The following is a 15,620-nucleotide window of genomic DNA, read 5'->3' as shown; positions in this document are numbered from 1 at the left end:
CTACACCATCCTCACTCAGCTGTCCCTCTTGATCACCCTTGTATTGACGTTGCAGTTGTTTTTCCACCCTGTTTCCTTCACTGAAACCTAAAACATATTTGATGTTCATCCAGAACTTCCCAGAACTGTGTCCAGTTATATACAGTGACAGTGTGTACTTACATTATCAAATGGAACCAGACTTAAATTCAACAATACTTCACATCTGTGTTGTACAGATTCTGAGTCAGAAAGATTTAAACTTCTTCAGGGTCCTGATGAAGGGTCTCAGCCCGAAACATCGACTGTTTACTCGTTTCCATAGTTGCAGCCTGGCCTGCTGAGCTCCTCCAGCATTTTGTGGGTGTTGTTTTGTTTTCCAGCTTCTGCAGATTTTCTCTTGTTCATGTATAGATTCTGACCTGTACTCACCAGTATGGGATACACCTGTTATACAGCAACAACCCATGTCCGTCCGTAGTGCACTCCAGTTTAAAGATTGACTTGTCACTAGCAGCTCAGCACCTGAGTGACATACAGCAGATACTGTGCCCAGTGTAACACAGTGACAGACCTGCCTATGCCTGTTGGGTGCATTGTTTGAAACAGATCCTCTGTGATGTTGGATGTGGATAAAGGATAAACAATGCCACATTCATCTTTGAGTGGAAACACAGGATTACTTCAGTGTAGGTGGGTACTTGATATAGAAGATAGAAAAGAAAAGATTAAGAATTCACAGCAGGAGAAGCTCACTTTGAGACTCTTCTGACTTTCAGTGAGGTAATAGCTGATTTCACTATCAACCTGTAGAAAAGTAGGAAGTCATGGAGGGATTGTCTACTGAGTGTCTATGGGTGGAAGTTAGAAACAGGATGGGGTCGATAACTCTGGTGGGTGTTTTTTATAGACCACCCAGTAGTAACAGGGACATCGAGGAGCAGATAGGGAGACATATTCTGGAACGGAATGAAAATAACAGGGCTGTCATGATGGGAGATTTTGCTTTCCCCAATATTGATTGGCATCTCCCTAGAGCAAGGGATTTAGATGGAGTGAAGCTTGTTAGGTGTGTTCAGGAAGGTTTCCTGACACAACACATAGGTAAGCTGACAGGAGGAGAGACTGCACTTAATCTGGTATTGGGAAATGAACCTGCTCAGGTGTCAGGTCTCTCAGTGGGAAAGCATTTTGGAGATAGTGATCACAGTTCTATCTCCTTTACCAGAGCATTGAAGAGGGATAGGAGCAGACAAGTTAGGAAAGCGTTTAATTGGAGTAAAGGGAAATATGAGGCTATCAGGTAGGAACTTGGAAGTATAAATTGGGAGCAGATGTTCTCAGGGAAATGTACAGGAGAAATGTGGCAAATCTCCAGGGGATACTTGCATGGCTTTTGGTATGGGTACGTTCAAATGAGACAGGGAAAGAATGGTAGGGGACAGGAACCATGGTGTACAAAGGCTGTTGAAAATCTAGTCAAGAAGAAAAGAAAATCTTATGAAAGGTTCAAAAAACTAGGTAATGATGGTGATCCAGAAGATTATAAGGCTACCAGGAAGGAGCTTAAAAATGAAATTAGGAGACTCAGAAGGGGCCATGAGAAGGCCTTGGTGGGCAGGATTAAGGAAAACCCCAAGACATTCTACAAGTATGTGAAGAACAAGAGGATGAGAAGTGAAAGAATTGGACCAATCAAATGTGACAGTGGAAAAGTGTGTATGGAACCGGAGGAGGTAGCAGAGGTACTTAATGAATACTTTGCTTCAGTATTTAACACGGAAAAGGATCTTGGCAATTGTAGGGATGACATACAGCAGATGGCTAAGTTTGAGCATATAAACATTAAGAGGATGTGCTGGAGCCTTTGGAAAGCATCAAGTTCGATAAATCACTGGGACCAGTTAAAATATAACCCAGGCTACTGTGGGAGGTTAGGGAGGGCATTTCTGAGCCTCTGGCTATGATCTTTGCATGATCAATGGGGACTGGAGAGGTTCCGGAGGATTGGAGGGTTGCAGATGTTGTTCCCTTATTCGAGAAAGGGAGAAGAGATAGCCCAGGAAATTATAGACCGGTAAGTCTTACTTCAGTGGTTAAGTTGATGGAGAAGATCCTGAGAAGCAGGATTTATGAACAGTTGGAGAGGCATAAAATGATTAGGAATAGTCGGCGTGGCTTTGTCGAAGGCAGGTCATGCTTGATGAGCCTGATTGAATTTTTTGAAGATATGACTAAACCATATAACAACCATATAACCATATAACAATTACAGCAGGGAAACAGGCCATCTCAGCCCTTCTAGTCCATGCTGAACGCTTACTCCCACCTAGTCCCACTGACCTGCACTCAGCCCATAACCCTCCATTCCTTTCCTGTCCATATACCTAAACACATTGATTAAGGTAGAGCAGTAGATGTAGCGTACAGGTATATGGATTTCAGAAAGGCATTTGATAAGCTACCCCATACAAGGCTTACTGAGAAAGTAAGAAAGCATGGGGGGGGAGACATTGCTTTGTGGATCCAGAATTGGCTTGCACGCAGAAGGCAAAGAATGGTTGTAGATGGGTCATATTCTTCATCGAGCACATTGACCAGTGGTGTGCTATTAGGATCTGTTCTGGGACCCTTTCTCTTCATCATTTTTATAAATCACCTTAATGAAGAAGTGCAGGGATGATTTCGTAAATTTGCTGATGACACAAAGGTTGGTAGTGTTGTGGATAGTGTGGAGGGAGCCAGACCTGTTTCTATCTCCTTCTCACATATTCCCTAGCTCTACTGTAATATAATCTCTTAGACAACATAGAAAACCTACAGCACAATACAGGCCCTTCAGTCCACAAAGTTGTGCAGAACATGTCCCTGCCTTAGAAATTACCAGGGTTACCAATAGCCCTCTGTTTTTCTAAGCTCCATATACCTATCCAAAAGTCTCTTAAAAGACCCTATTGTATCCGCCTCCACCACCATTGCCAGCAGCCCATTCCACGCACTCACCACTCTCTGCGTAAAAAACTTAACCCTGACATCTCTGTACCTACTCCCAAGCACCTTAAACCTGTGCCCCCTTGTGGAAGCCATTTCAGCCCTAGGAAAAAGCCTCTGACTATCCACAAGATCAATGCCTCTCATCAACTTATACACCTCTATCAGGTCACCACACATCCTCTGTGGCTCCAAGGAGAAAAGGCTGAGTTCACTCAACCTGTTTTCATAAGGCATGCTCCCCAATCCAAGCAACATCCTTGTAAATCTCCTCTGCACCCTTTCTATGGCTTCCGCATCCTTCCTGTAGTGAGGCAACCAGAACTGAGCACAGTACTTCAAATGGGGTCTGACCAGGGTCCTATATAGCTGCACCATTACCTCTCGGCTCCTAAATTCAATTCCACGATTGATGAAGGCCAATACACCATATGCCTTCTTAACCACAGAGACAACCTGAGCAACTGTTTTGATCATCCTATGGACTGGGACCCCAAGATCCCTCTGATCCTCCACACTGCCAAGAGTCTTACCATTAATACTATATTCTGCCAACATATTTGACCTACCAAAATGAACCATTTTACACTTATCTGGGTTGAACTCCATCTTCCACTTCTCAGTCCTGTTTTCCATCTTATCAATGTCCCTCTGTAACCTCTGACAGCCCTCCACACTATCCACAACACCCCCAACCTTTGTGTCATTAGCAACCTTACTAACCCATCCCTCCATTTCCTCATCCAGTTACTACCCCAATATAGTCTGGCACAACATTATAAGCTATAGTATCTGTCCTGTGCTGTACTGTATAATGTTCTATTTTCTGTGTTCTGAAGGGATTAACAAATCGTCAGCAACCTCTCTCAACAAAATGCCAAAGGAACTCAGCGGATCAGGCAGTATCAGAAACTGATGAAGAATCTCGGCCTGAAACGTTGTCTGTTCATTTCCCTTCATAGATGCTGCCTGACCTACTACAGCATTTTGTGTGTGTGATTACCTATTTCCAACATTTGCAGTCTCTTCTGTGTGAGCAACCTCTCTCTGCTGTCTCTCTTCATCACCCCTTTCCTGATACTCTCTTTGTTCTCTCCACCCTGCCTCCTTTACTGGAGCTTAAAACAGGTTCTGATGTCCATCCAGGACTAATACACTTAGTGGATACTTTATTAGGTACACCAGCTCAATAGTACATATATCTCTAATCAGTCGAGCATGTGGCAGAAACTCAATGCATAAAAGCATGCAGACGTGGTCAAGAGGTTCAGTTGTTGTTCAGACCAAATATCAGATTGGGAAAAAATATGATCTAAGTGACTTTGATCATGGAATGATCATTAGTGCCTGATAGGTGATTTGAGTATTTCAGAAACTGCTGAAATCCTGAAATTTTCATGCACAACAGTTTCTAGAGTTTATAGAAAACAACAATAATATCCAGTGAGCAGTAGTTCTGTGAGGAAAAATGCTTTGTAATGAGAAAGGTGAGGAGGAATGGCCAGACTGGCTTGATCTGACAGTAACTCACATAAACACGCGCTAGTGTGCAGAAGGTCATTGCTGAATGCAGAACATGTCGAAGTGGATGTGCTGCAGCAGCAGAAGACCGTGAACCTACAATTCGTGGCCACTTTATTAGTTATAGGAAGTACCTAATAAAGTGGCCACTGAGTATATGTTATCATATGGAGAACTATTTCCATCAATACTTTTCATTGTTTTACGAACTCTGAGCTGTGGCAACAACTCAAGTCTATCAGTACTGCTTCCCAGTTTAAAGAGTAACTTGTTTCCACCAGTCCGGTGACCAAGTGACGTAGAACTGATTGTCCACTGGTACTGTGCTCAGTATAATGCAGTGACAGACCTGTCTGTGCCTGTTGGGTGCATTATTTCAAACCCATTGTCTATGATGTTAGATGTGGTTAAAGGATAAAACAGTGCCACACTCAGCCTTGAGTGGAAACACAGGATTACTTCAGTGTCGGTGGGTACTTGATGTACAACATGGAAAAGAAAAAGAGTTGTGAGAAGGAGGGCCTAAAGCTCTCTTTGGTCTTCTCGTAATAATCAGTGAGACCTAGCTGATGTTTGATCTCAATACTGGGTTTAACTTCTACCCACATATCCTCCAGTTCTGCTGAGATCTAAACTTGTATTTATATTGCACACTGAATATTTGGAGCAAATGAGCTCCTGCAATCTCTCGCTATGTCGAATGATTCCAAAAAGTTGCTGGCTTTTTAAAACTGTGCATGTGCTCTGGAATTTCAAGAATTGCATTTAAACAGAACCAAATACAAGTTCAGTCCCAGGACACCTCACCTGACAGCACACGTGGGTACTTGCTGCACAACATAGAATGTATGGAAAATGGAGTGTGAGCAACAGGGGAAGTCTACTCCTCCCCGAATCATGTTCTGCCTGTTATTGAGATCATCATTGACCATCTAGCTCAATGCAAGTTTTCCTCAGTCATCCCCATATCTCCTGGTACTGCTCAGGCCTAAAATGCTATGGGTTTGTGAACTGAATCTACGTAGGAACTGGACATGCATGACTCTTCCTGGGAATCACAGTGCTGCTGTCACAATTACAGACACTGCCATAGGGTCTGTGTATTCTCGCTGGTGGGCTGCAGATTGAGTTTGGCAATCATGCTCATGAGTATACACATTCAACCAATTAGTGTTCCCTGCAAGTGTCTTCCCCTAATCATATAATGCTCCCTGCTGGTACTTGGCCTTCCTTAGCTATCTCAACACTACAACAGATAGACAGAAAGGCACTCCAAGAGTGGGGATCAGCATGTCTATATGTCTAGATCCAGCCCAGGCCCCTGCCAATGTTTCCCCTTCTGTGCCAACTGCTAGTGTAGACCTGTCTGTTGTTCTGGCTGAATATGTTGACCTTCTTGAAGTCTTCAGTAAGAAGGCCACCTTCCTGTCAACACACCAGCCATACAACTGTGGCATTGCCAGTCCAGGTGAGGAATCTTCCAAATGACTGCTCGTCTCTGCCAGTCTGTGCCCCAGAGTGTTGGAATGGGGTCACTTCCCCCAACTAGCTGGTTATCCAGGAATTCAATGGACCTTAGAATTTATCAAGAGATGATTATGGTGACCATCTATATCCCAGGATGTCCATGACTTTGTCTCAATTTGTCCTACTTCTGCCCAGAACAAGACATCGCGCCAGCACACTGCAGATCTGCTATGTCTGCGGGCTGTGTCTCAGTACCACTCGTCCCACCTGTCTGTGGATTTGATCACTGGTCTCCCCCCATCTGAAGGAAACATTACCATTCTCCTGATTGTGAAACAGTTCTCCAAGGCTGTCCACTTCATTGTTCTCCCCGAGCCTCTGTTGGCACGTGAGACTGCCACCCACATGGTTCAGTATGTGTTCAGGCTACACAGCTTCCCCCAGGATATAGTGTCTAATCAGGACTGAGAGAGAGAATCAGAAACTGGAGACAACCCTGCACTGTCTTTTCTCTTCTATCCCCATATCCTGGGAGCTACCAATTGGTTGAGGAATTATTGCCCAAAATAAACTCCAGTTTTTCTCCATTGGCATGTCCCCTTGGAATGCCAGGAGGAATTCGAGTCACCACTGTTACCTGATCAAGAGACTGACATGGGAGTTTCTGCTGCTGAACATTTGGTCCAACACTATAAGTGCACGTGGAGATGGGTGATGGATTCTCTGCAGCGCACTCAGAAACAACATGCCCAGCACGCTGATCAGTTCCATCGACAAGTGAGGCCTGTCAAGTCAGGACAGAAAGTCTGGCTGATATCTGGAGATCTTCCCTTGGAAGCTGAGTGCTGCAGGTTGGCCCCATTCTAAATGGGACAAGTCATAATGGAGAATACTATCAACAAGGTCTCATATATCTGGTGCCTATCTTCATCAATGAAGATTCACCCATTGTTCCATGTTTCCCAGCTCAAGCCGGTGACTAACCCTCACCCCATTCCCAGCTCCAGTTATCCCATCTTCCTCTTCTCCCCGTTCCTTGGTCTATTCTATATTGCAACTCCTGGCATCTTGCTGGATGCCTGACTTGTAAGGGGTATGGCCTGAGGAATGTTGTTTGGTTCTGATCCACATCATCCTGGACAAGCCTCTCATCCAGGAATTTCAACAGGCACGTGTTTCTAGCACTTTGGGAGCTGCACCTAGGGAGGGGGACCCTGTTACAACCACAGACTCTCCTGCAGGGTCTATGTGTCCACACAGACAGACTGTGGAATGGGTTCAGCAATCACACTCATGAGTATGCACGTTCCAGCCAATTAGTGTTTCATTGTGGTGGTATTTAACTCCCTGCCTCTCATTCCAGTCTTGTTGAGACTTTACCAAAAGCACAGCAAAGTCTATGCTCCCTGCTTACCTCTGTCCTTGTTCTGGGAAAGAAGTCTACTGCTTGACTGACACTGTAAAGGAGCAGTATTAATTTAGTATTAAGTTATTGATTCTTCATTGCAATGTCAGCATTAACTTTCTGTTTGAGAGTTTTGGTTAATGGACAAGCATTTATGGGCTTTCCTTTAATTCTGCACAGTCTTATTATGTCAGTGAACTGTTCATCGGCTTCAGTGTCTCTCCCTCTGCACTTGGGTCATAACCACTGCAGTAACTCCGTAAAAGTGTCTCTTTAACTCTGTCTCTGCAGGTATTTGTTGCATATATCAATGTATGAGGACAGAATGCCAAGGTCAGTAACTTAAATTTTTAACATCCTGAGAAACTTTCAGCACTTTGAATCCTTTCAGTTCCATTTCCCTTTTATTCAAATTAATGGTGATTAACAAATCACAGATTCACGAAAGTTCAGATATCTAGCCATTATGAATATCTTTTCTCAGCCACAGATTTTTATCAAAGTAAATCAGAAAGAAATACTTTTGAAAGTGATTGCATTTTGGGGCAGAGAGAGAAAAGAAAGGGAAAAAAAGAGAGGAAAAAGGGGGATAAATAAATAAATAAGAGATGGGGTAAGAAGGGGAGGACAGGCATTAACGAAAGTTAGAGAAATCAATGTTCATGCCATCAGGTTGGAGACCACCCAGCCGGTATATAAGGTGTTGTTTCTCCAACCAGAGTGTGGCTTCATCTTGACAGTAGAGGAAGCCATGGATAGACATATCAGAATGGGAATGGGACGTGGAATTAAAATCTGCGGCCACTGGGAGATCCTGCTTTCTCTGGCAGACAGAGCATAGGTGTTCAGAGAAACGGTCTCCTATTCTGCGTCAGGTCTCACCAATATACAGAGGTCCGCACCAGGAGCACCGGCGCAGAATGGGAGACCGTTTCTCTGAACACTTCTCTGAAGCGTCGCCTCACCTGGAAGGACCGTCTGGGGCCCTGAATGGTGGTGAGGGAGGAAGTGTAAGGGCAGGTATAACACTTGTTCTGCTTACAAGGAGGGAGATCAGTGGGAAAGGATGGGGGGACAAATGGACAAGGGAGTTGCATGGGGAGCGATCCCTGCAAAAAGCAGAAAGGGGGAGAGGGAAAGATGTGCTTAGTAGTGGGATCCCAGTGGAGGTGGCAGAAGTTACAGAGAATTATACGTTGGACCCAGAGGCTGGTGGGGTAGAAGGTGAGGACAAGGGAACCCTATCCCGAGTCGGGTGGCGGGAGGATGGGGTGAGAGCAGATGTGTGTGAAATGGAAGAGATGTGTTTGAGAGCAGAGTTGATGGTGGAGGAAGGGAAGCCCCTTTCTTTAAAAAAGGAAGACATCTCCTTCATCCTGGAATGAAAAGCCCCATCCTGAGAGCAGTTGCAATGGAGACAGAGGAATTGCAAGAAGGAGATGGCATTTTTGCAAGAGACAGGGTGGGAAGAGGAATAGTCCAGATAGCTGTGAGAGTCTGTAGGCTTATAGTAGATATCAGTAGATAAGCTTTCTCCAGATATGGAGACAGAAAGATCAAGAAAGGGGAGGGAGATGTCGGAAATAGACCAGGTAAATTTGAGGACAGGGTGAAAGTTGGGGGCAAAGTTAATGAAGTCAGCAAGTTCAGGAGGCAGCGCCAATGCAGATGCCAATGTAGTGAAGGAAAAGAGGGGAACAGATAACCGGATAGGCTTGGAACATGGACTGTTCCACATAGGCAACAAAAAGGCAGGCATAGCTTGGACCCATATGGGTGCCCATGGCTACACCTTTGATTTGGAGGAAGCAGGAAGAGCCAAAGGAGAAATTATTGAGAGTAAGGACTAATTCCGCTAGACAGAGGAGAGTGGTGGTAGAGGGGAATTGGTTAGGTCTGGAATCCAAAAAGAAGCAGAGAGCTTTGAGACCGTCCTGGTGGGGGATGGAGGTATATAGGGACTGGACATCCATGGTGAAAATAAGGCAGTAGGGGCCAGGGAACTTAAAATCATTGAAAAAATTCAAAGTGTGAGAAGTGTCACGAAAATAGGTGGGAAGGGATTGAACAGGGAGGATAAAACAGTGTCGAGGTATGCAGAAATGAGTTCGGTGGGGCAGGAGCAAGCTGAGCCAATGAGTCTACCTGGACAGGCAGATTTGTGGATATTAGGTAGGAGGTAGAAACGGGAAGTGTGGGGTGTAGAAACTATGAGGTTGGTAGCAGTGGATGGGAGATCCCCAGAGCTGATAAGGTTGGTGATTGTGTGGGAGACAGTGGTCAGGTGCTCCTTAGTGGGGTCATGATCCAGGGGTAAATAAGAGGAGGTATCAGCAAGTTGTCGCTGTGCCTCGGCCAGGTAGAGGTCAGTACACCAGACTGCAACAGCGCCTCCCTTATCAGCGGGTTTTATAGTGAGATTGTGATTGGTGCTGAGGGAGCGGAGAGCAGAGCATTCAGAAGGATTTAGGTTGGAATTGGAACAGGGTGTGGTGAAGTCAAGACGGTTGATGTTCTGTCGGCAGTTAGCAATAAAGAGATGCAGAGCAGGCAGAAGACCAGAGCGGAGTGTCCATGAAGAGGAGGAGGATTGAAGACGGGAGAAGGGGTCTTCGGTGGGGGTAGGAGAGTCCTTGCCAAAGAAGTAGGCTCGAAGACAGAGCCAGCTGAAGAAGAGTTCTGTGTCATGGCATACGCGGAACTTGCTGAGGTGTGGGCAAAGGGGGACAAAGGCAAGGCCCTTCCTGAGGACAGAGCACTCTGCCAGTCAAAGGTCGAAGGGAATGGTAAAGACCCGGCACAGCTGAGAGATGGGATCGGGGGGGGGAGGGAGGCTGGTAGTATCAATGGAGAGGAATGGTTGGGGTGAGAGGAAGATGGAGCCTCTGAGGGCCCAGGAGCTGATGATGGGATCTGAGGGAGACAGGGTTGCAGAGCGGTGGTGGGGGTAGGGGAGACCGGAGTCACAATCACAGCACGTGAAGACCTGGGCTGGAGTCGCAGTTGGAGGCTATGCAATCATTTGAAGGTGTCCATGGTCATTGAACTCGCACTGATGGTGCTGGAGTCCATGGAATTCCTTCCTGGATTGCTCCAGATGCAACTTCCAACAGTTACTCCTGCTGCCAATAAAAATTTAAAAAAAGACTGCTGATGCTTCTCTAAAATCTAAAATAAAAAACAGAAAATGCTGGAAATTTACTTTTATTCTACACATACCTAAATTAACCACCTCTCTCCTTTTACCTTCTTTCTATCCTCCTCTGCAACACTCCATCTGCTCATCATGTGCACCCTCCTCCCACTGGTTCCCCATCCCCTCTATCCCATCTCCCTCCCCACCTTCCTTATTGGTTTTGATGCTTCACCTGCCTCTCCTGTCAGATTCTATCAACTGTTCCCTTCAAGCTCTGTTCCATGTACACTTGTCTCCTCCATGTGCTTATCACTCCATCTCAATTAGACCCACCTATCTCTTGCCAGCTTTTACTCCACCCCTTCCCCTCACCCCTCTATATCATCTATCTCCCCCTGTACCTTTTCAGTTCAAAAGGATCTCAATTCAACATTTCAATATCCATTTCCCTCCACCGATACTGGCTGATCTGCTGTTCTTCTTATACAGGGTTCCCAAACTGGGGTCAATAGACTCCTCGGTTAATGATGGGAGCCCATGCCATATAAACATTGGGAATCCCTGCTGTAGCAGTTCATTCTTTTGCTCTACAATAGCATGTCATTCAAGAATTTCACACATCCCAAAGAGATTATATCTCGTTTTGAAAATATGGAGCATGTAGATCTTGTGCAGTGTCTCTGCATAAGGGAACCTCCCTTCCCAAGATTCATTTTTACTTCTCAGATAATGTTAACGGTTGCATCAGTCCTTTATCCCAACAGAAGCTACTCCACTCAATGAATTTTTTTCTGGAGATTGTTTGCTGCTGCTGATTCCATCATTTGCATTCTCTGCAATCTGTCACAGCAGACTTTTGGGCCATACACTGGAGTGACCTGATTTAATAATCTATAATTGATTATCACTCTCCATTCTCCATTCTGTTACTTTGCCAGCCAACCCAGTGAAATATGTCATTGAGGCAATTCTGCCCTGTTTGGTGGTTTGACCATAAGAAATGTTCTGGGTTTATTGGGATTGTAAAAGGCTGATGAATAGTTTCACTCCAGGTAAGGTCTGAGCATTGAGGGATGAATGCAAACTCAGTAGAACCATGTGGCTGGTTCTCTGTGGATCTGTACACTTTGTGGGTAGGTCATATTTCAGGGTCTCAGAGAACGATACAGATAACTTCAGGAACAACTGTATATAGAATTACCATTTTTCACTGTAACCATCTGACCCCTTACATACATTTGTTTTTTTTTTCAGTTAAATTAACTCTCACTGCATTTCTCTCTACAGTTGCAGTTTTACCCGTTGTGGTGCTCCCCATGTGGTCTGACTGTCCATGGTGCCATGAGCTGAACTGTCCTCTGCCACGGTGCCATCATCTCCATGAGTCTCTAATACTGAGAACTGATTTGAGAATGGCTGCTGCTGTTTTACCTGTCTCTTTCTACCCTTCAAATGACCGCTCATTTATCATTTAGTCAATCTCCCTCATGCTCCATAAATGCTTCTGAAATCTTAAATCTGAGTGTGGTCAATGAGAGACACTACCTGTGCAGCATGGCATCCGGAGACACAAGGAGCAGAAATTCCCATACATTCAGGAATAGTTCCCAGTTACCCAGCCATGATCTAAGAAATATTTCACTCTCCTTTCTCTTTCATAAAGATGCTGATCTTTCATTTGTATCCTTAACTAAACCACTCTTTCCTTGTTATTGTTGTGTTAGCTTCTAGGTTAGTGATTAATGCTTGATAATTTCTTCTTAATTTAGCACTGTATTTTTGGTGAAACACTTACTTGACTTTGAGTAACTTAATTCTCTTGCTCTCTTGTCCAACAAATTCCAATTCCTTGCAGTTGGCACAGATTGCACTTTGTGTAAACCTGTCCTCACTGCCCAGTACAACACATTGATTTCCTCTATAGAACTGATGACCTGTTTAATCACTGGCTAACAAAGGAGTGAAGTGTGGGTAGATAAAGCCACAGGAACACAAATTATTTCTGAAATACTTACAACAATTTTTTCTACCATTTCATGTCAGGTTTTCCAAATGTGATCAATCAACAAACAAGTTTTAAAAAGTATGTTATAATTGAACTATCTTTTTCACTGTTGTTAGATATGAAGTATAAAGATTTACGGCTGAGGAGTTGTGGTCAGGAAAAATAGGACAATTTCAGAACTGTGTTCTCATAATTTATGATGTATTTTGTACATTGTTTACAATAGTCTGAAGTGCAGATTATTCAAATCGCCATTACGCTGGGGATGAGTCTCTCGATGATACACTATAAGAAGGATCGTTGATCCAGCCTCAGTTGGTCAGAATGTTCCCATTGCTCTGGGTGGAGGTGGAGAAAGTGCATTCATCAGCTTCCTCATATCACCTCACTGAATGTTAACAGAAAATGCATGAACAGGGGAATTCAGTACAATCAAGGTCAATGAAGTTTCCTCACCATCAAATGGCGGCTTGACACTGACACTTACAAGGGATGGCAGAAAGCATAGGTAGAAGCTTGCTAGAGTTCTTAGAGATGTAGGCATTCTATGTTAAGCAGTGAAGTAAATACTTGCTGGATCCTGCCCCACTCATATCCAGATTGATGGCCAGATTGATGGCAGAAGATATTTGACCAAATGTTTGACCAACATTGAAATACAATGTTGGAAAGTGGATGGTCATGCACTTTGGTGGAAGAAATAAACAGGCAGACTATTATTTAGATGGGGAGAGAATTCAAAATGCAGAGATGCAAAGGGACTTGGAAGTCCTAATGCAGTATACCCTAAAGGTTAACCTCCAGGTTGAGTCTGTGGTGAAGAAGACAAATGCAATGTTGGCATTCATTTCTAGAGGTATCGAATATAAGAGCAGGGATGTGATGTTGAGGCTCTGTAAGGTGCTCGTGAGACCACACTTGGAGTATTGTGTGCAGTTTTGAGCTCCTTACTTCAGAAAGGATATAGTGGCATTAGAGAGGGTTCAGAGAAGATTCACGAGAATGATTGCAGGAATGAAAGGGTTACCGTATGAGGAACGTCAGGCAGCTCTTGGACTGTATTCCCTGGAGTTCAGGAGAATGAAGGGGGGAATCTCATAGAAGCATTCTGAATGTTAAAATGCCTGAACAGGTTAGATATGGCAAAGTTATTTCCCATGGTCGGGGAGCCTAGGACAAGAGGGCACGATTTCAGGATTTTAGGATGTCAATTTAGAATTGAGATATGGAGAAATTACTTTAGTCAGATGGTGGTAAATCTGTGGAATTTGTTGTCACCAGCAGCTGCAGAGGCCAAGTCACTGGGTGTATTTAAGGCAGAGATAGATAAGGTTTTCATTAGCCAGGGCACCAAAGGGTATGAGAAGAAGGCAGGGGAGTTTGATCAGCCTATGATTAAATGGCAGAGCAGACTGGATGGGCTGAATGGCCTGCTTCGGCTCCTATATCTTATGGTCTTCTGGTCAAAGCACAAGTACTAGTTCCATGCCGCAAGTGATTGGTATGGATTTCCTCACGGAGCAACAGTAAGGTGGGTTGCAGAGACGTAATTGTTCCATCAGAGAATGTACAAATTCTCTTATTTTATCATAAAGAACATAATCAGCCATTCAGCCTCTCAAGCCTGCCCCACCATTCAATATGAACATGACTAATCTGCCTCTTCTTCTAAGCTAATTCCCCATAGCGTTAAATTTCCTATTCCCTCAAAAATGTATCTACATCCTCTTTAAGTATCCCCAGGGATCCAATCTCTACCAACCTCCAGGATAGAGTATTCCAGAGAGTTACATCTTCTGCAAGAAAACATTTCTATGTAATTCAGTTTCAAGATTAACTATTTATGTAACCATATCCCCTTGTTGTAGTTTCTCCCATTGGTGGAAAATTGGAAACATATCAACATCTTTTGTATCTGTTGGATCTTTAATCATTTCAGTTAGATCAATGTACATTATCCAAAGTGTATAGATCTAATTTCTTCAAGCACACATGACAGAACAACCAACTCATCTGAGGAATAGTGATGGTGATGTTAGAAATAACACACATGATGTGACAAGGCATTTGCAGAGCTATATTTCTGTGTGAAGGTGCTATCAAAATATCAGTGTGGGAGTGTAAATGCTGTCATCTTTAAAGGGGGGAGGATTTTTGTTCATTCCACAGATCTACTGGTCCTCGTCTGAAAAAGGGCATCAGGTAATCTTGCCGTATAGTCATGTAATGTTAAGATCTATGACAATTATTGATCTATCCCAATGGTGGGTGTGTTGTGTGCACGTGTGTGTACATGTGCTTACAAATGTGTATACATTTGTGTATGTGCATGTAGGAGGGGCGATTGATAAGTTTGTGGCCTAAGGTAGAAGGAGTCAATTTTAGAAAGCCTCATACATTTAATTTTCAAAATAGTCCCCTCCTACATTTATACACTTAGTCCAATGGTTGTGGAGCATATGGATCTTGGACCTCCAGAAAGTGTCCACAGCAGAGGTGAATGATAAGTTTGTAGCCTAAGGTAGAAGGAGATGAGTTATTAACTTCAAACTTTCTGCATAATCACTCAGAGTTGAAGTGCATGTGCATGTAACTAGAACTGTATAACTCATCTTCTATTTAGGCCACAAACTTATCAATCACCTATGTTGTGGACACTTTCTGCGGGTTCAAGATTTGTACGCTCCACGACCACTCGACTAAGTGTGTAAATGTAGGAGGGGATTATGTTGAAAACCGAATGTGCTAGGAAAATTGACTCCTTCTACTTTAGGCTATGAACTTATCAATTACCCCACCCCCACCATATGTACTTGATATGTTCATATAGTGTGTGTATCTTCATGTGGTGTATGCTTGCTTGTGTTATGTCTGCTCTGTGTGTGTGTGTGTGAATGTAGCAGCATCAGTGGTGAGGATGTGCTGTTAAACTTTACTCTGTTCATTATGCACTGATCACTGGAACCCACCTGCCCTTTCAATCACATAACTGTACTAATGTTGATGTGATTGTAGATCCTTTCATCAATATGACTGATGAAGGTTTGGGTGAGGCAGGGAGAATAGTGAAAGAGGGTAAAGTGGAAATGACTGAATAGAGATGACATAAATTACTC

The 15,620-nt window shown here is 43.8% G+C and overlaps 1 protein-coding gene across 1 annotated transcript in view; it reads left to right on the top strand.

Moving 5' to 3' along the window:
* Positions 1-15,620, top strand: part of LOC132407120 (adhesion G-protein coupled receptor G1-like) — a 70,446-nt gene that overhangs the window by 40,414 nt on the left and 14,412 nt on the right. Inside the window, exons 4-5 of the mRNA XM_059993415.1 lie at positions 7,655-7,696; positions 12,543-12,582. Coding sequence (XP_059849398.1) covers positions 7,655-7,696; positions 12,543-12,582 — 82 coding nt within the window. The remainder of the gene's footprint in view (positions 1-7,654; positions 7,697-12,542; positions 12,583-15,620) is intronic.

Source organism: Hypanus sabinus, chromosome 17 (genome assembly GCF_030144855.1).
Source record: "Hypanus sabinus isolate sHypSab1 chromosome 17, sHypSab1.hap1, whole genome shotgun sequence".
Lineage (NCBI taxonomy): Eukaryota > Metazoa > Chordata > Chondrichthyes > Myliobatiformes > Dasyatidae > Hypanus > Hypanus sabinus.
This window is presented reverse-complemented; position numbering and strand designations above follow the sequence as displayed.